This window comes from Aotus nancymaae, unplaced genomic scaffold (genome assembly GCF_030222135.1).
Source record: "Aotus nancymaae isolate 86718 unplaced genomic scaffold, 86718_ANA_hifiasm-v0.15.2.pri h1tg000010l, whole genome shotgun sequence".
Lineage (NCBI taxonomy): Eukaryota > Metazoa > Chordata > Mammalia > Primates > Aotidae > Aotus > Aotus nancymaae.
The window spans coordinates 31,338,127-31,357,292 of NW_026988421.1; the positions used below are offsets into that span (position 1 = coordinate 31,338,127).

Here is a 19,166-nt window from a genome sequence, read left to right on the forward strand (position 1 = left end):
GCCTGCCCCCCTCCCCTTACCTTTAAAAAGTTAAAAAATGTCTGCAGTAGAAATCTCTTAAAGGGGCGGTGCCGGTGTACGAGTTCTCTTGGCAGGAGTCACTGGGAAGGCTGGCTAGGGGCGTGAGTTCGCTCCACCAGCACCAAAACACTGAAGAAAAAAAAGAGCGAGCGAAAGAGAGAGAGAGAGGGGGGGAAGAGAGAGAGTGGGGGGGGTGGGAGGAAGGAAAAAAAGGGGGGAAAAGGCGGACAGACACACACTTTAGATAAGGACAATTAGTCACTAGCGAGACCCAGTAGGAAGAGAGGTTTAAATCTGAGGGATTGAATGAGGGTGCTCTGTGCCTTTCCTGAAGCCATGCCCTCCAGCAACTCCCGCCCCCCCGCGTGCCTAGCCCCGGGGGCTCTCTACTTGGCTCTGTTGCTCCATCTCTCCCTTTCCTCCCAAGCTGGAGACAGGAGACCCTTGCCTGTAGACAGAGCTCCAGGTTTGAAGGAAAAGACCCTGATTCTACTTGATGTGAGCACCAAGAACCCAGTCAGGACAGTCAATGAGAACTTCCTCTCTCTGCAGCTGGATCCGTCCATCATTCATGATGGCTGGCTCGATTTCCTAAGGTAAGGCAGGGGCTTCGATGGATCATTTTAAATTTTTAGTAACACCACCCCAACCCCTTCCTATCCCCCATTCCAAAGGGGAAAGAAGAAAATAAGTCAAGCAGATCTTTCAAAGAGAAGAAAGGAGGTTTTCCTCCTCCTGGATTATGTGCTATGAGGCTGTAACTAGTGATTGAGAAAAGCAATGTTTTCTATTAAGATGCACATGTTTGCAATGCAGAAGGCATTTCAGAAACTTATCAGTTATGACTGAAAAAATGTTGTGCTTACATATATCCACAATTAGCTTCCCCGTCTCCTTCTGAAAAAGAAACAAGAGGTTCAGGGCAGTTACAAAAGCGAAGAAAAAGGTCCCAAACAACAAAGACCTGAAAGGAATGGGTGTGTGTGTGTGTCTGTGTGTGTTTGCGAGACAGAGAGAGGAGTGTTTGTGTGTGTGTGTGTCTATGAGTGTTCAAGCGGGGATTGCACGAAAGTGGAATTTTCCACGGAAAGATCGTTTCGGCAGTTTTCTCTCACTCCCAGAGAGAAAACGAATTTAAGCAGAGGCTTGAGTGGTGGGCAAGTTGGATCAGAGTTAAAATTTTTTATTTTATATCCTCCGCTGTCATCTCCAGACTTCAGGACTTTGTAAGGCGCTTTTTATAGACAGAATGCCCCCCTCCCCCCAGTTCCTCCTCCTTAAATCTCCTGCGGTAACTGCACAGTTTAGCTTTTCTTTAAAGAAAAAAAAAATCCTCGCTGGGGTCACAGCATTATAAGGGAAGCGGTAAGAGTCCCAGAAATACTCCAGGGAGGCTTTAGAGATCTGAACCCCGCACCAGCGGATTAGCAAACCCGGAGGTTTGAGATCCCCTTTGCTCTAGAGCTTGTAATCTAATTGGGCTCACATTCTCCCCGGGTTGTTGCAGTTTGGCAGTTAGGCAACTGCGATCCCTTCCCAACCAGGGACAGAGTTGCAGTGTAAAATAAGAAATAAATCCTCTGCAATGTCGAATCCAAGTGTTGAATTTTAAAAAATTCCCTCCAAGTTGGAGCCTCAGCCTGTGGGTTCCCCTCGGAGAGCCCTCAGCGCTCTCAGTCCCACTCTGCCCCAAGGCCGCGTCTGTGTGCGTCCTTCATATTTTTCACTCCTTGCGAAATTCGAGTTTTGCCTCTTGAGGTGCGCCTGCCTCTCAACTCTTGGGGTTGTCCCCCTGGCCCAAGTCGGGTCTGCGGACGCGGCAGGTAGCGGGAGGCGCCACGTGGAGCGCTCCTTCCAGGAGGAGGAAGGGTAGCCGGAGGATTGAGAGGCTGTAGCTGCCCTTGCCTAGGCCGTTTCGGTTCCTGCTGGTGTGGTTGCTGCGGGGGAGGAACAGCCAGCTCCACGCGGCCCAGCTTCCTCTTTGAAAGCTCTTCCGTGCAGCAGAGCGCGTCTCTGAGCTCTTCCGAATGTAGGGTGCAACAGGGGTTTTCCGCAATGCTTGCCCCACTTTCATTGAACTCCTTCAGCTGCACAGACCGCCCCCTGCCACCCCCCCACCCCCCAGCTTGCTTTCTTCTTTTTAAAAATCAGCCTAGTCGCCTAATGCTTTCCTGCCGCTGAAAAGAGTCTGGAAGGCAGCTTTTCGGAGAAGCCCTGGCGGAGCGCATTCGCATTGGCTGTGCAGGCTTCTGGATGAAAGGTTGTTGGAAATGCCGTTTCCCCAGGACTGGATTCACGCGGACGTCTCCTTTGCGATAGGAGGCCCACGCGACGCCCTGACTGTGCCTGTCCTGGAGCGCGGTCCCGGAGACCTCAGCCTAACGACCCTTCTGGTTACGAGACCCTGGGGTAGCCACGTCTCTTCTCAAAAACTCTCCAAAAGCGGAGTCTCTGTTTTTTCTGTCTCGTATCCACCTCCTTTATGATGCTCTTTAACGTCACCATTTGGATTTGGGTTTTCAGAATCTGAAACAGCAAAGCATTAAAAAATAATTTACAAACCCGGAACTCAACAGCTGATTCCCTTTAGCATTATCAGTGTCTGCATTGCTCCTTCCCTACTCCTTCCCAAAGCAGTAGCCTTTGGCTTTTAAAAAGACCTATCGATAGAAATCCTGACCTTAAATAGATGTAAATGCTATTGTTTTGGTGCTTATTTAGTATCCCCTAACGCGCAGGTTCCACATTTCGGGAAGCTTCATTTTCCCTAGTGGTTCCAAACGGCCCCAAATGGGGAAGAAGAAAGATGGAGTCTAACTCGGGGTTGGGGTGGGGTGGAGGATGTTACCTTTACTGAAATCAGGCGGAATTATTCAGAGGCCAAAGAGACTTTGCCTTTACACACTCTCTCTCTCTCTCTCTCTCTCTCTCTCTCTCTCTCTCTCTCTCTCTCTCTCTCTGTGTGTGTGTGTGTGTGTGTGGTGGTGGTGGTGGTGCAGGATTGAAGAAGTGTTCCTGTAGAGGCAAGGGTTTACCCTGGAATCTCTCCGTCCGGGGATTTGGGAAACAATGCGGTTTTTACAATATAGTGAAAAAGGAAAATCAACTTGGACATTCAAAGTAAAAAGTAGGAATCCACTTGAGCTCAGGCGCCCGGCCTGGTCTCAGAGAAACAAGGCAGGTTTCGCCTCCTGCACGGAGGTTTGTGGGGCCGCTGGGGCTGAGGAGGCAATGCCGGCTTCCAGCATAAAAGTTTTTGGCAATGGTCGGAAGCCAGAGGTAGGCGCGCCTGGCGCGTCTCCGCCCGGAGCGCTTTCCTGGCAGTGGCAGAAGCCGGGCAACTGCGCCTTAGCGCCGTGCTCGTAGCGCATACATCTCCACCCCATACAAACACTCTATGAACAAACACAATCTGTAGCCTTTAGGAGATCAGGATCTGGGTGTCTGCGGGAGGGGACCGCTGCGAGTGCCTGGAAGCGGGAGGCGTAGCCCCGGGAGCCGGGCGGTGAGGGCGAGCTGGGGCGCGGGGCACTAGGGAGACGCTGCGGAGCGGCCAGGGGCCAACGTGGACTGCGGGCTGCGGCAGGCACAGAGCCTCTAGCCTCGGCCAGGTCGCCCTCAGGGAGTGGGAAGAGGGCCCTTTTCCGTGGCCCACGCGCTCTTGTCCTGTCTCGGGAAACTTTCCTCTCTTTTTCTCTACCTCTGCAGCTCCAAGCGCTTAGTGACCCTGGCCAGGGGACTTTCTCCCGCCTTTCTGCGCTTCGGGGGCAAAAGGACCGACTTCCTGCAGTTCCAGAACCTGAGGAACCCGGCGAAAAGCCGCGGGGGCCCGGGCCCGGATTACTATCTCAAAAACTATGAGGATGGTGAGAAACTTGATTACCATTCTTTATCTAGGGAGCGGAAGCGAGAACCGGCTGTGTGTGTGTGTGTGTGTGTGTGTGTGTGTGTGTGTGTGTGTGTGTATGCGCGCGCTTGCGCGCCCGCGTTGGGGCAGATTTGGAGAGCCTGGTTGCAGCTCGCCTGAAAAGTTGGAAGCTTCAGATGAGGGGACACTGCAATGTGGAACTCCTGACCTCATTGTGCAAAGAGGGGTTCTCCAGGTTGTCCTCACCCAGCTGCTGGCCTTTTACTGGGCAGCTGTCTCGGAGGTTGCGAGCTGGTAGCCCAGGCTGCTGGCAGGCTGGTCCTGCGGGTTGTAGATGCAGCAGTTTCTTGAGACAATTCAGCCACGTTCATAGATTATTAAAAGTCAGAGTCATATTTCATAGCTAAAATTCTAGACAAGTGCCTTTTTGTTTTTCTTATTTCTTGCCTTCCTGGGATAAGGGTACAGAAGGGATTCGGCCGTTTCTGAAACCCACTCTGAAGTTTTCTGGAATAATCCCTTTTAGACTGGTCCCTTATTGAGGAAGGTTTGGAAATCTCTACAGTGTGTTCTTCTTCAGATTGCCTGATCTCAGAGTTGCATTTTTTTCTGTTTTAAATGGGATTACAAATGCCAGCTTTCTTTCCTGACAGGATTAGATAAGTGTTGGAAGGGCTTTGAATACTTGAAATCCTATTTCAATCTGAGAGGCCAATCTTTTTTTGGTTTGAACAGTCTCATTTTTAGTAGATAAAAAAATGAAAATGCTATCGAAAAATTTTTGTTTAGAAGGTTAGGTGTTAATATCTATGAACTTTCTGTTTGAGTGGTGGGATGTACTTTCAAAGGGGCATGATGGTATTGGCGTTTCTTGAGCTATTGACACTGTTAAGATTAGATAGAAGAGGCAGTAGTGTCCATTCTTGGAGGGCTATCTCCTGGCTGCTGTTCCTTCTCATAAGTAAACTACAGTTTTATTTACAAAGGGCTCAGGGACAGGTTTTCAGAGCTCTATGAATTTTGTTACATCTTGTCCTGACAAATCAGCTAAAGGAGCAAATGCGCTGTGTCTTCTTGGGCCTTCACTAAATTGGACTTCTGGAGAGGTATTGAAATGTATTTCCAGGTTGGACGAGGAACATTTTTTTTAAAGTGTCAGAACAGAGAAAGAGGGCAAGGCTGAGACTTCTTGAGTTTGGAGCGTGACTAGGACTTGTTCTTTTATGACTTTTGCCAAAGCAGGTAGGTGTTTAAGGCTATATCTTTTCAAAGATAAAAGTCATTGCTATAAAAGTGTGTATTGCAAGTAGACTTTTGCTGTCACTCAGCATAAATGCTGAAAGGTAAAAGATAGTCTTTAACAGCACCTTTGATGGTAATTTGACCCAGAACCAGCCCCTAAAGTCACTGTCAGCTCTGTGATCACACGTAAGAAGGGAGGATATTAATGGTTTTCCTGATGAGATAACTCTTCTTCCAGTCCATTTAAACTACTTCCTCTTTAGTTTGTGAGAAAACTTGTAAGAGCCCCAGGAATTGCTGGGGGGAAAAGGACCACTGTAAGTTTAGAAACTGGTCTATTTCTCCCAGCCTTGTACCTAGGATTGTATTACACTGAGAATAATGAGATTTGCTTAAAACGAAGGCTACAATTTGTTTCCCTTTGTGAAAGGAGAAAGTGGGCATCATAGGGAGAAAAGAAATTGGCAAAAGGCAGTGCCCTGTAAAACTTCATAGAATTTTAAAAAACCATAAATGGTAAAGATCTAAGAGGCCATCTTTAGTTCTTCTACCATGTCAGGGGCCACTATAGGATCATTCCATATGGAATCCTTTTCTTGTTTTGTCCAACCTGGCATTAAATATCTCTAGAAATTTAGTTTTCATCACTTCTAGGGGAGAGAGTTTTTCTATCTCATAAGCTTTTGCTGGGAAATTTCTCCTGAATTTTCCCTTTATAAGTATTTACAGTTATTCCTGTTTGTATTTTTCTGATATAATTTCTGCCTTTGGTGTGGGTATTAGCTTAAAAAAAAGTTTCCTCATAGCTGTTTTTTATTTTTAATTTATTTTTATTTTAATTTTTTTATTTATCCAGTCAACATTCAAGAGCCATTTGTTCAGTTTCCATGACCTCATAGCTGTTTTTTATCTTGACTACCTGGATCTAATTCTTTTAAAACTTTCTTTAAAGTCAGTCCTTCCAGACACTAATCTGTTTTATTGCTCCTAGTTGAACTCCTTTTGATTTATGTTTTCCTAGTAATAAGATGCTCTGAACTATATCAGTATTTGAGGCTTAACTGAGTTAAAGAGAATGAGAATGTCCTATTTCTGCCCTTTGAAGCTCACATGTCCTTAAATTACCCGTACTGTCTTTGTTGTTGTGTGTTGTATTGCAGAATTCAGGGCAAAATGTTCTTAGTGTAGTCTCAGCAATTTTGCAAATATTATGCTTCCATTGTGCCTTTTCATCTAGTGATAACTGTTATCATTATGAGCATCTTAAAATAATTAAGCCTTCTTAGTAAATGGTCCTGTAGTAAGCACTTGGGCATAAAGGCATCTTATTAAAAGATGTATTTACTTAAACATAGTACAGAATAACAACATACATTTTGAGTAATTAGATATACCTACTGGCATGTTATGAAACTCAATGACACAGTGAAGAGAAAATGGAATCTGGACTTAGAAAGTTTGCATTGCAGGCCTGGTCCTATCATTTATGAATGTGTGACCCCGGGCTTACTGTTTATAGCATGTGGATGATGATAATTACATGCTGTGCGTTGCTTCTCTGAAGGTTCTAAGAGGTAATGTTTGTAAGTTATTTTTTTGACTGCACAACACTATAAGAAAGGTACTTTCTTATAGTACCTTTAAAGGTACTTCATTAAAGGCAACTTCAGCAAATTTATAACATATATTTAATGTTTTAAAGTGGGATTGAGGTGTGAGTAATATTTTATGAGACTAAAGTTTATACAGAAGGCAGAAGGTAGATTTATGAAATTATTTGAGAGGATTGAGAGAATGTAGGGAGAATTATCTTTAAGGAACAGAGGTGAGAACCAAAGGTGGCTTTTGTTATGTGCTGATATTAAAATGAATGGATAGTTGCAGCTTTGAGCAAAAAGCCTCCACTTTTCTGGTTAATCCATTTATATTGCTACCCTGACGTGATTTTTTTTTTCCTAGATGGAGTCTTGCTCTGTTGCCTAGGCTGGAGGGCAATGGCACAATCTTGGTTCACTGCAATCTCTGCCTCCTGGGTTCTAGCGATTTTCATGCCTCAACCTCTTGAGTAGCTAGAATTACAGGTGTGCACCACCGTGCCTGGCTAATTTTTTTTGGGACAGAGTCTTGCTTTGTTGCCCAGGCTAAGTGCAGTGGCACGATCTTGGCTCACTGTCACCTCTATCTCCTGGTTCAAGCAATTCTCCTGCCTCAGTCTCCTGAATAGCTGGGACTACAGGTGCCACCATGCCCCGCTATTTTTTGTGTGTGTTTTTTTTTTAGTAGAGATGGGGTTTTACCTTGTTAGCCAGGATGGTCTCAATCTCCTGACTTCGTGATCTGCCTGCCTCGGCCTCGCAAAGTTCTGGGATTACAGGTGTGAGCCACTACACCTGGCCAATTTTTGTATTTTTAGTAGAGATGGGGTTTTGCCATGTTGGCCAGACTGGTCTCAAACTCCTGACCTCAAGTGATTTGCTCAACTCTGCCTCCCAAAGTGCTGGGATTACAGACACGAGCCACTGTGTCTGGCCCCTGATGTGATTTTGTTGTCACCCTTTTTTCCCCCAAATTAATAATGCAATTAACAACTCATGTGGCTTCTGTTTTCCAAATACTTTTGAAGCATATTAATGCAACTGTATTTTCTCTAACTTTGTAAAACCACTGTTTATGTATCACTTTGGGAGCTTCACTGGTTACTCCTTTAATGCAGTTAACTATTCTGCTCTATGCTTAGGTACCTTGAATTCCACACACACATAGTATTGATGGAAGACGTAAAAATAGAGTTGTTCTTTATACCCCAGGAATCTTACCGTTGCCTAACTTCCTTTCTGGTCTATGTAATGTTATGCTTTACTTACTCTCAACAAAGAAATCTTGGGTTATTCTTCTGTTTGTAAGTTTATTTTTTTCCCCGTCTTCCCCTCTTTGTATTATATTCAATGTGCTTTATTTGTATGCATTTTTTATGACAATAACTGTATCTTTAATGAAGACATACGCCATTTTTTAATGTACATCAAAAGCCAGCTTAATATTTCTAAAATGTCATATTCATTATGTTACTCTTTTGCCCAAAAACCTTGGTTATTTTTGGATTGCTTGCATAATATGTTCAAACTCCTCAACTTGGCATTCAAAACCTTTCACATTTCAGTCTCAGCTTACTTTTACTACCCTGTGTTTCCATATACCTTTTGTTACAGCCCTACTTACTTGATTGTTCACTGTCTCCTTAAAGCACCTTCATTATCTCAACCCCATACCTTTGTTCATTAGTATATGAATATGCCTTGAATGTCTTTCTCCTGGCTCAAGTCAGAGCTTACCCCATCCCACCTAGTTTTTGAAGGTCTACTGCAAATGTTCTTACTTGCACAAAACTGTTCTTGAACAGGTCATTCCAAAGTGATCTCTTCTTTCTCTATTCCTTCTCTGGACTGCTGTAGCTTTTACTCTTTATGCTTTTCTTTTGGCTCCTTCTGCCTTGTTCTGCCATTTAACTTTATATACATATATAAAATATTTTAACTATATATTATATATATATTTAACTTTAAATATATATTTATATTTTACCTTTCCAACTAGAATGCAAATTCTTTATAGGAAGGTATCATATCTAATTATTGTATATCTACAATATGTAGCCTTATGACACATGGTAGATCTTCAGCAAATTTTCTTGGGTGTATAGTAGGTTAAAGCACTGTGAAAGGCCCTGGGGAAAAGGAGGTGGCCAGTGAAGTAATGAGTGAAGGTATACGTGAAGACTCTATTCATTTTACACCTTCAACACATATTCCCATGCAGTCCATTCTTGATGCTTATGTTTTAATGACATTCTTCATGATTTTAACCATATACTCTTAATTTTTGGTTTTCTAAGTTGTCTTGGTTTTATGCTATGCGTCAAATTAATTTTATCACCCAGTTTAAAGCCTTGCACTAGAACTACATTTAAAAAAATTGAATCGGTTTCTTCCTTGCCTTTACTTTTGCTTTTCTTTGTTAGCTTAAATGTAATTTCTATCCCTGATTTTTCAATTCCTGGTGTAACAGTGCCTTTTCACAATTTTCAAATATCTTTTATCTTTATCTCCTGAAGATTCTTCTCTTTGGAGAGCTTCTAAATTCTAAATGATGAATGTGTGTATCCTTTGTAAACTCTAAGACACTGTGTAACTATTAGTATTCTCTTTTCTCTAGGAAGTTTTCCCACAGGTGAAGTAGTTAATTCTTTGTCTTTCTAATCCCAGCCCATCAATCAAGACATATGGTGTAAGAACACCACAACTGCCAAAATATATATTTGCTTTGAACTTATCCACCTTCTATTATCCCATTTTATTTCACATGATGTTTTTGAAATTCTGTTACATTTAACAAGTATTTACTGATTATCTACTCTTTGTTTAGTTTCATGCTAGACAAAGAATGGCAGAATGTAAAATAAATAAAAGATGCTATCCGAAATCACCATTATAACACAACAGTAATAATTGCTTTAGGCAAGATACACTAATTAAATGTTGAACTTAGTGGGTGGAACTTTAAAAGAGGATATTTGCATAGCCTTAAAGCATCTCCCTCATAATATTTATTAACTAATTATTGTGGTGGTTTTAATATATGTCTACAAATTCTCCATTTCTGGGAAGTGGAACTTAATTCTTCTTTCCTTGAGTGTGAGTTGGATTTAAAGAAGAGAGTCTCCAAAGGGGAAAGTAGTAATTTTTCATGGGAGAAACTGACAGACATAATTTTAACAGTGACTAAGGTTAACATCAACAAATAAGTCATATTGATATAATGTATTATTCTCTGATATGATATGATAAGATAGTAACTCTCAGTAAACATGAGAGAACATTAGTCAAAGTCAAACTGAAGGATACTCTACAAGATACCTGACTTGTATTCTTCAAAAGAGGCTATGTCCTGCTGTCAATGAACCGATAGTGTAGTTGGTGAGGTAATATTAACACTGATAAAACTGAAGAGTAACAAAAAGACAATTTAGAATGAAGCGCTAAGTGGAATATAATAGTTTGCTAGGGTATAAGAAAAAAAGTAGAGTTGAATGCTGGTGAGATTTAGGTGGGAGTTAGATAGATAGATTGACCTTGGAGAGCTAGAGACAAGAAGAGAAGATACATAACTCAAGGGAAGGAGCATGAGGCAAATCCTTTTATATATTTGGATAGGAAGGAGACTGCCCTGGCTACATAGAAAGTATGTTAGAAATTATCTTAGTTCATGTGCTAGAACCATGTCAAAGTCTCTTTTACAGAAGCCTATCTACATGTTTTTGTTAATTTAGAAATGTTTATAATTAAAGAAAATATATAAAAAATAAAGTACATTAGAAATTGTCCCAAGCAAAGTTCGTATTGCTAGAATTATGTCAAAATTGGGTTTTAATACATTCTAATCTCTTTTTTTTAACTGCAAAATATGTAATTGAAGAAGAAAAAGAAAGTACATGTATGAGAGAAAAGGTTGGTTGGGTAAATCCAGATCAGATTATGGGAATCTTGAAATTTAGGGACAGTAAAATGGAATTGGCCCTGTAGGAGAAAAGAGGCTATTATAACTTATTTTACTCCATTGGAGAAGGGAAGGACATATTTTCAACAGGGGGCTTCCATGACACTTGGTCTCTCCTATCTTCCTTTTCCAAATCACTAGACACATTCATCCCCTCCCTCTAACTAAACTGTGTTATAATAACTGCATTTGTCAAGGTTTGAGTTACAAAGCATGCTTAAAAGACAGATATTAAAATTGAATTATTAATTAGATTCTTACATTGCAAGGTTTATAAAGTAAAAGGTCTTAAAATTTGCTTGATTATTTTTATGTCACTCTTCTTACTTTTGTAGAATAAGAACAGGCTAGTATTTTATAATATTCATTTATTTACTCATTGAGTAGGCTTCCAGTTTCAGGTTTCCGTTTGACACTGAAGCTGGGAAGATTAATGGGGCCCAGGTGTAATTGTCAAATTACTTACTACTGACCTCTTGTCACTTCAGCAGCAGTAGCCAAAAGCAGTTTTTAGAGACTTTTAGGGCCAAGAAAAGCCTTCATTCTAACTTCATCTTGGGCATTTCACAATTTGTCTGCCAATAACTTTAGAAGGATTTGATATAATTTAATATTGTACTAAAAAGTGTCAGTAATGACCTGAAGTTTTATGTATTTGTATTTATTTATGAAGTTTTATTTACGATTATTTTATTCTGACTTTTGAAATAAAAATGGATGCATTTTTGTAATACCATTGAAATTTTATACTCAATCCCTGAGGATGAGCTGCAGTTCACCATATCCCAATAAATTTGAATTTGTGTCTTACAAAAATTTAGTCACCATATCTAGTCACAGAGTAGTCATTGTGGCCATGTGCATACTGCTAGAAGTGGTGGAGACCAAGAAATATTGGTCCATTACTTGTGAAGGTAGCTTAATTAATTTCAGTGAATCATAAAAGCCAGTAAATAAACCTTTTAGTGCTGACCACATTTATATAATTTACCACTTGGGCACTGGGGAAAAAGATAATTCATCAATTTTTCTGTATAATGCAACTGTACTACTGTTACCAATACCAAATTTTTAATTCTTCTGCCAAATTCATTTTAATTATATCTCCTGTTCTCCCAGTCCCTACTGATGGGATAGGGACCTCGTGGAAGAAAAGCAGTTTCTTTCAAAAAGTTTCCTGGTTTTGCTTAGTCTGCTGGTCATGTGGTCTGGACTCCTATAGTCAGGAGTCTCTTCTGAGAATTATTCATCAAAATGGATTAGATGTTAAGAATCTTAATTTGGGTGCTTCTTAGTTTCTTAATCATGCTTTCAGCTATCTCAGTCTATAAGACAGTAGATTGGAAACTCTGAGCTCTGTGTGTGTGTGTGTGTGAGAGAGAGAGAGAGAGAGAGAGAATGAGAGAGAGAGAGAGAGAGAAAGAGAGAAAGAGAGAGAGAATGAATATGAGAATGAGAGAATGTGGTGTTTCATTCCCTGAACTTGTCCATCAGTCATTTAGGCAAAGTATATACATATTTTTTGACTATTGATTAGTGCTGGTCAAGGTTTAGATACCTCGTACAAGTTTGTTATTTTATCCTTTCGCTTTCATTATCTGATTGAGTTGAGTTCAATCCCATTCAGTTTTGTTCACTTTGGTATGGTAAAAGACAGTGTAATTTTGCTCAATTCAATAATTGTTTTTTAATTATTAGTTATATATAAGCCAGACTTAGTGCTAGATATTGGGGAACCCAAGGGGAACACACATCTGCCTTTCCCCTGAAATGAAAAATTTTACCTGTACTTCAAAGCTCTGCTCAAATTCCATCTTTCATTAAACCTTCTGCTAAGTCAGTCCCCATTAATCTTTCCCTCTTTCTCTAAATTTTTTTTAAATTCTTCCCGAATATGCAGTCTAATTTATTCCAAGTACCCAGATGGACTTTAACAGGTCATTTTTGTCCTTAGGAATTTACAATAAAAATACACTGCCATTGTTACACACACAAAAACTCAGACATAACCATCATCACACTGCATGGAACAGACACATTAAGTCAAACAGAGTACGTTATTTACAAAGCTAAATATATGTGTTTTGGTTTCGTGTAGCAAATGATGAAGAGCGAAATATATATGCTGTGTATTTAGAAAAGATGGGTGCATGTATGTATCTATACGTTTGTGTTGAAGGAATTAGAGGTTAAACTAGTACCTTATTTTCACTTGGTTTGGAATATGAGGTTATAAAGCTGAAAATTGCCCAGATTTGGGACAATATCTCTTAAATACTATGAAAGAATAAATGTTTCTCTGCAGTCCAATAATAATAATAATAACACAACAATAATAATAATGCTTGTTATTGAATGCTTATTATGTGCCAGGTACTGTTTTAAGCAATTTACCTGCATTAATACATTAATCCTTCCATCAATTCTCTGAGGAAAGTACTGTTTACCCCATTTGACACGTGGAAAAACCGAGGCACAGAGTGGTTAAGTAACTTGCCCAAGACTACCCAGCTAATGAGTTGTGCTTCAGGGACCCAGGGATGTCAGTCATTAAACCTTCAGGCTTAAATGGAGGCTCTGCTATGAAGTATTAAATAGTTGGTAGAACCAGGATTAGATCCCATTCCTGTACTCTTATTGCTTAGATAAGAGAGAGGTCTAATCTTTTAATTATGTATTGTCTCGTTTATTCATTCATTCATTTGTTTGGCTCTAAAAGCCCTAAACCAAGCATTGTGGAGCATTAAAAAAATGTGTCCCATAGGCATTCCCATGAATATTGTCTCATGAACATATTCAAAGGTCTTGTGGGTTATGACACAAAATAGTTGTTAGGTAAAACAGAGAACAATAACTGCAGGAAAACACATGAACAATTGAAAGAAATGATTATCAAATTTTAGGACATATTGAAGGAGTAGAACAACAACTGATCCAATGTAGGATAGGACTTACAGTTTCTCTGGGAAGGAGGTATATTTTGGAATCAGATGCATTGAAGGGAATAATAAGAATGGATCAATGGTGTTATTGATGTAAGGGAAATTTCAGGAACCAAGAGAAAGAAGAATATTTGAAAAATTATTGGACAATTTTGAGACTATTTGAAAAAATTACTGGGCAATTTTAGAATTATTTTTTATTTATACACTGAACCGTACTCTGACTTATTCTTCCTTGAAGTTCTAAGCCTAGTGAAGTCCTGTGGAGAGAAAAGGGAACTGATAATGGTGAGATTTCAAGAAAGCCTTTTCTTCATACCTCTTTCCCTTATCTTTGTGTTTGAACTGAGATTTTGTTAAATTCAAGTAGAGAACACAGCTATACACACTTAAAATGAAGAAATCAAGGAACAAAGAGGTTATATAGTCTGCAAAATGTTTCAGGGGTTAAGTAACTATCCTGGTAAATGGCTGAGCTGTGGTTGAATCCAGGACAATCTCACTCTACAGCTGGTGATTTTCATTACCCCTCTTACAACATAACAGCACAGTGTTTCTCATCCTCTACCAAGTCAGCTTCAAAGGCCTTTCCCCAAGAGGAAAAGGCCTTTATATTAGCTGGAGTCTGATTTGAAAGTTTGCTTGAAAATAGGGCTACATGATAATTAGTGTTGTTTCCCTTGTGATTGTTTTCATCTGGTTTGGGCACTCATCACCTCACACCTGTTCTGTAGCATCTCAGCTGGGTTCCCTGTCTTCAGTCTCTCTCCATCTTGTCTGATTAATCTTTCTGAAGCTCCACTTTCCTCCTGTCACTGTCTAGCTAGAAACCTTCTTGGACATCCCTGTCTGCTAGCTCAAATTTTTGAGCTTTCCAAGGCTCCCTACAGTCGCCTATCCTCCTTGGCCAACTCTTCTCTCCACCTCCCTGTAGGAACCTAAGTTTATTCACAAGCAGATGATACAGCTTTTTGTTATGCTACTTCTACCCTCTCTGACATTCTTTTCATTTCTAACCCTGTGAATATTCTACCCCATCATCCCTCTGCCACATTCTACCCATTTCTGAATTCTGCCTATCTTTCAAAAAGCCCTGCTTAAATTTGTCCTCCTTTTCTATGATTCTTTACTATCTTAGCTCAAAGTGTTTAATTCATTTATGAAACACTTACTGAGCCTGTTTCTAAAATACTTATTATCTAAAAATCACTCTTGTGGCTATTTTCATATTCTGCTTTATGTTCTCAGATTTTTTTTGTGAATGTTCATGTAGACTTGGTTCTACTCCTAGATTACAGGTCACTGTAAGAGTAGTGATTGTAACATTTCTGCAGTTTGTACAATCTAGTGAAGTGCCTTTTGTGTAGTAGCTCTTCAGTAAGTACTTGTTGACTGGTTATTTCTCACTTATTTGGTAGCTTAATATGCTAAAGGGAATAACCTCTCTTCCATTTCTAGTTGTTGCTTAACTTCTTCATACTTTTACAGATTTATGCTTTTTATTCATTTTATTATCAATGTAATGCAGGGACATGAATACTCATTAAATAATATGTACATCAAATAAAAAGTGAAAGCTGGCCAGGTGTGGTGGCTCACACTTTTAATCCCAGCATTTTGGGAGGCCGAGGTGGGTGGATCATCTGAGGTCAGGAGTTTGAGACCAGCCTGGGCAACATGGTGAAATCCCGTCTCTACTAAAAATACAAAAATTAGCTGGGTATATTGGTGAGTGCTTGTAATCCCAGCTACTCTGGAGGCTGAGGTGAGAGAATTGCTTGAACCTAGGAGGCGGAGGTTGTAGTGAACTGAGATCATGCCATTGCACTCCAGCCTGGGCAACAAGAGTGAAACTCTGTCAAAAAAAAAAAAAAAAATGGAAGCCTCCCTTCATGTTTTATCCCCAATTCTACTCCATAGCCACTTTCAACAATCTGACATGTGTCTTTTCAGATCATTTGCCATGTATACAGAAGTATATATACATTTTAAAGTTTATAGATAGAATCCCATTGTTGTAAAACTTGCTTGTTTAGGTAACATTTTAGTCGGTAATTACTGTTTGTTTTTCAGTGGGTAAAGAATATATGCAGAGGAACTGTTGTTTAATTATTGTCTTTTTTTTCTTTTTTAATTATTTTAATTATTTTAATTATTGTCTTTTTTTTTTTTCTTTTTTGACATGGAGTCTCGCCCTGTTGCCAGGCTGGAGTGCAGTGGCAAGATCTTGGCTCACTGCAACCTCCACCTCCCAGGTTCAAGCTATTCTCCTGCCTCAGCCTCCTGAATAGCTGGGACTACAGGTGTATGCAACCACGCCCAGCTAATTTTTGTTTTGTTTCACCATGTTGGCCAGGATGGTCTCAATCTCTTGATCTTGGTGATCTGCCTGCCTCGATCTCCCAAAGTGCTGGGATTACAGAGGTAAACCACCACGCCCGACCAGTTATTCTCTTTCAGTGGTACTTTTTTTTTTGTTAACAAGAAGTTATCTGTTTAATATTTGTGCTATAGTATCATATTTCTCTGATATAAATTCTTTCCCCCAACCTATCTTTAAACACCATTATTTATCTTAATTCTTTTAATTGTATTACATTCTTTGGGTAAGTGTCACACCATAGCAAAACTTACCGTATGCATCAAAATATGATTTCCTTTAATAAAACAAGTGCTTTGTAAAGTTTAGGATGCAGATGGAAAGTGATGCATTATTTTGATTTTCGGCTCAGATAGTATATCGCTATGTCATTTGTAAGAAATCCTGGCTAAGGAATTTTTGATTCTCTTTCAATATCACTCATCTCATTAAAACTGCTCTGTGAATTTGAATACTAGTCAGCCCACAGAGATAGATTTTTAAATGCCTTGGATAATGTTTACTTAGAAACAGATTAAAGAAGGCAAAAGGTCGCCATTTTTGAATAGCTCCCTAGCCAGTCATTTGCAGATGAAAATTAATTATATTTTACATTTGTAATATTTAAAAACTGTAAAAAACTCATCTGATTTTCACAGTACAGTAATTTTATTTTAACTTGGCATCTCCATTTTATAACTGAGAAAACACTCAAGGAAGTTGCTCAAAGTAACAGGGCTTTTAAATAGAAAAGTTGGGATTAGAACTCAGTGCTTATCCTTTAATCATGACATTCTTAAATGAAAGTATACAGCTGAAAGTAATCCCTCCACTCCACTGAAGTGAACTGGGATAGGTACTTGTGTTTTAGGGGTGGTTGCGCCAATCTGAAACAGGTTCTCTGGGAGGCTAGAGTGGGTCTGCGGTTTCTGGGAGAGGCCATGTGTGCTTGTAGGTGTGCAAGGGTGACTTTACTCCTGGATTCTTGCATGTTTTTGAACTGTTCTTCATTGACAGACTCCTGAAGAGGCTGTAGAATGCCATTCTTGGAGACTTAGGACTTGAATCCCAGACCCCCTTTAAGGTAGGAACCATACCCAAGGTGTGGTTAGAAACCAGTCCGGAGAATAGGAGCACTATTTGAGAGCACTCTGTGGGATGCCAAAATCACTTCAGAAGCTTCCCAAAAGATTCTAAAAGCCTTTGAAATGCAGACATTCATTAGCTATTACAATGCACCCAGTGAGAGGAAGGAGGTGTCTGCTTCCTTTACTGCAGAGGAGGCCTACAGTGAATAAACAGAGCAGTAGAAATAGAACTTGAGCTTTCTGGTGACTTAGTCACTAAGACATGCACACTTTTAAAAATGTATGTAATCACCATTGAGGTAAATATTTGGTTATCTCTCAGTGGCCTGATAGGTATGTTATTCTCATCTGGGTGTTTATTTTCTTGTAATTGTTGGAAAAGCAGATCATGGACTTATTTGCCTGGCCATTACAAATCTTGGAAGAGTAGACTTAGGGTAAATCCTGTGAGATGTAGATTCAAAAGGATCTACAGGCTGGGCTTAGCCAAGTTAAAATCCATAGGTGAAACTAAACATGTTACCTAAAACTATTAGAAAAATAAGTGCTGTGGTTTCATAGAACCATTTGTAGAAACAAATGAATGGCACCACAGTCCAAAGGTCAGGATTTTCAGCAACTTGCAGCAGAGAACTTACACTTATGAAATGTCTTCACTTAGAGTTTTTGTGTCAGTGAATGACTGAGGTCTTTTGTTTCTTTTGTTTTCCTCATGGCAATAAAGTTGAAATTTAGCAAGCTTTCAAAATGAAATTTTTCATAGATGTTATAACCACAGGTTTTAAGTTTTCAACACCTAAACGTGGAACAGAACAATTGAAAACTTAGGGGGAGGGGAAAAGAGAGTTGAGGTCACATGTGGTGTGTATCAAGAATCAGTGTAAATCAGGAAGGTGTGGTAAGGGGGATTTCCTGTGTTACAGACTTGCTGAAATCATGCTCCTCCACCTTCCATCAGTAAATTCCAAATGAAGGTACTGGCCTTTCTGACACCTTGCAGAGGTAGTTTGCCCCTTACCTGACTGTGAGTTTCTTTCAGAAAGCTTCAGGGAAACTCAGATTGTCAGGTAAGGGGCAAACTTGTCCTTGGAGATAATGTATTCTTTGATTGTGGCAGTTACCTACCTGTAGAATGGGGTCAGACTAGTACATCTGAGTCTATTCTTTTTATTCCTGCTGTCGCATTCATTTCTGGGTTTCCAGGTATTATAATAACTACCATTTGTTGATCACTTAAGTATCTCAAGTACTGGACCAAGAACTTTTCAAAGGTGATCAGATTTGGTCTTCAAACCCCTATGAGGCAGGTACTATTAATTGTCCCATTTGATAGTAGCTTATAGAAAGAAGTTAATCACTGGTTTCCAACTCTAGCTGTCCATTAGTATTAGCTAGGGGAGCATTTCAAAAATATTGGGGCCAGGCACAGTGGCTAACGCCTGAAGTCACAGAACTTTGAGAGGTTAAACCAAGAAGATTGCTTGAAGCCAGGTGTTTGAGATCAGCCTAGGCAACATAGGGAGACTCCATCTCTAAAAAATAAAAAAATTACCTGGGCTTGGTGGCACACATCTGTAGTCCTAGCTACTCGGGAGGCTGAGGTAGGAGGATTGCTTTAGCCCGTGAGTGTGAGGCTGCAGGGAGCCATAATCATGTCACTGCACTCCCGCCTGGATGACAGAGTGAGACCCTGTCTCAAAAGCAAACAAACAAACAAACAGCAGCAGCAGCAGAAGCAGCACACCATCACCACTGCCACCACCACCACCACCAACATTGGGTCCTAGGCCAATTCAATCAATCTCTAGGGCAGAGCTTAGCATTGTGATTTTAAAAAATCCCCCCAAGGTGGTTCTAAAGTGCACACCAGGGTAAGAACCTCTGGGTGAAGTGATTTGAACTTCAGCTGGTCTGTAGTGGAGTTCAAATCTGCCAGGCACAGCCAGCTCTTACAGCAGAAATGCCTTAACTTTTAATGTGCATTTGAGTTGCCAGTGGATCTAGTAAGAAATAAGATGCTGAATTTCTAACAAACTTCCAGGTGATGCCTTCCTCCTGGCTCCCGGAACCAGGAAGAGGGCATCACGTGGAAG

At 40.3% G+C, this 19,166-nt stretch overlaps 1 protein-coding gene across 2 annotated transcripts in view; it reads left to right on the top strand.

Annotated features, from left to right (window-relative positions):
* The first annotated feature begins 277 nt into the window (after positions 1-277).
* HPSE2 (heparanase 2 (inactive)) overlaps positions 278-19,166 on the top strand; it is a 766,947-nt gene continuing 748,058 nt past the window's right edge. Inside the window, exons 1-2 of one of the 2 annotated variants that reach the window (XM_012439611.2) lie at positions 278-617; positions 3,730-3,887. In XM_012439611.2, coding sequence (XP_012295034.1) covers positions 328-617; positions 3,730-3,887 — 448 coding nt within the window. In that variant the 5' untranslated portion in view covers positions 278-327. The remainder of the gene's footprint in view (positions 618-3,729; positions 3,888-19,166) is intronic. The other variant, XM_012439610.3, reaches the window with a different exon arrangement.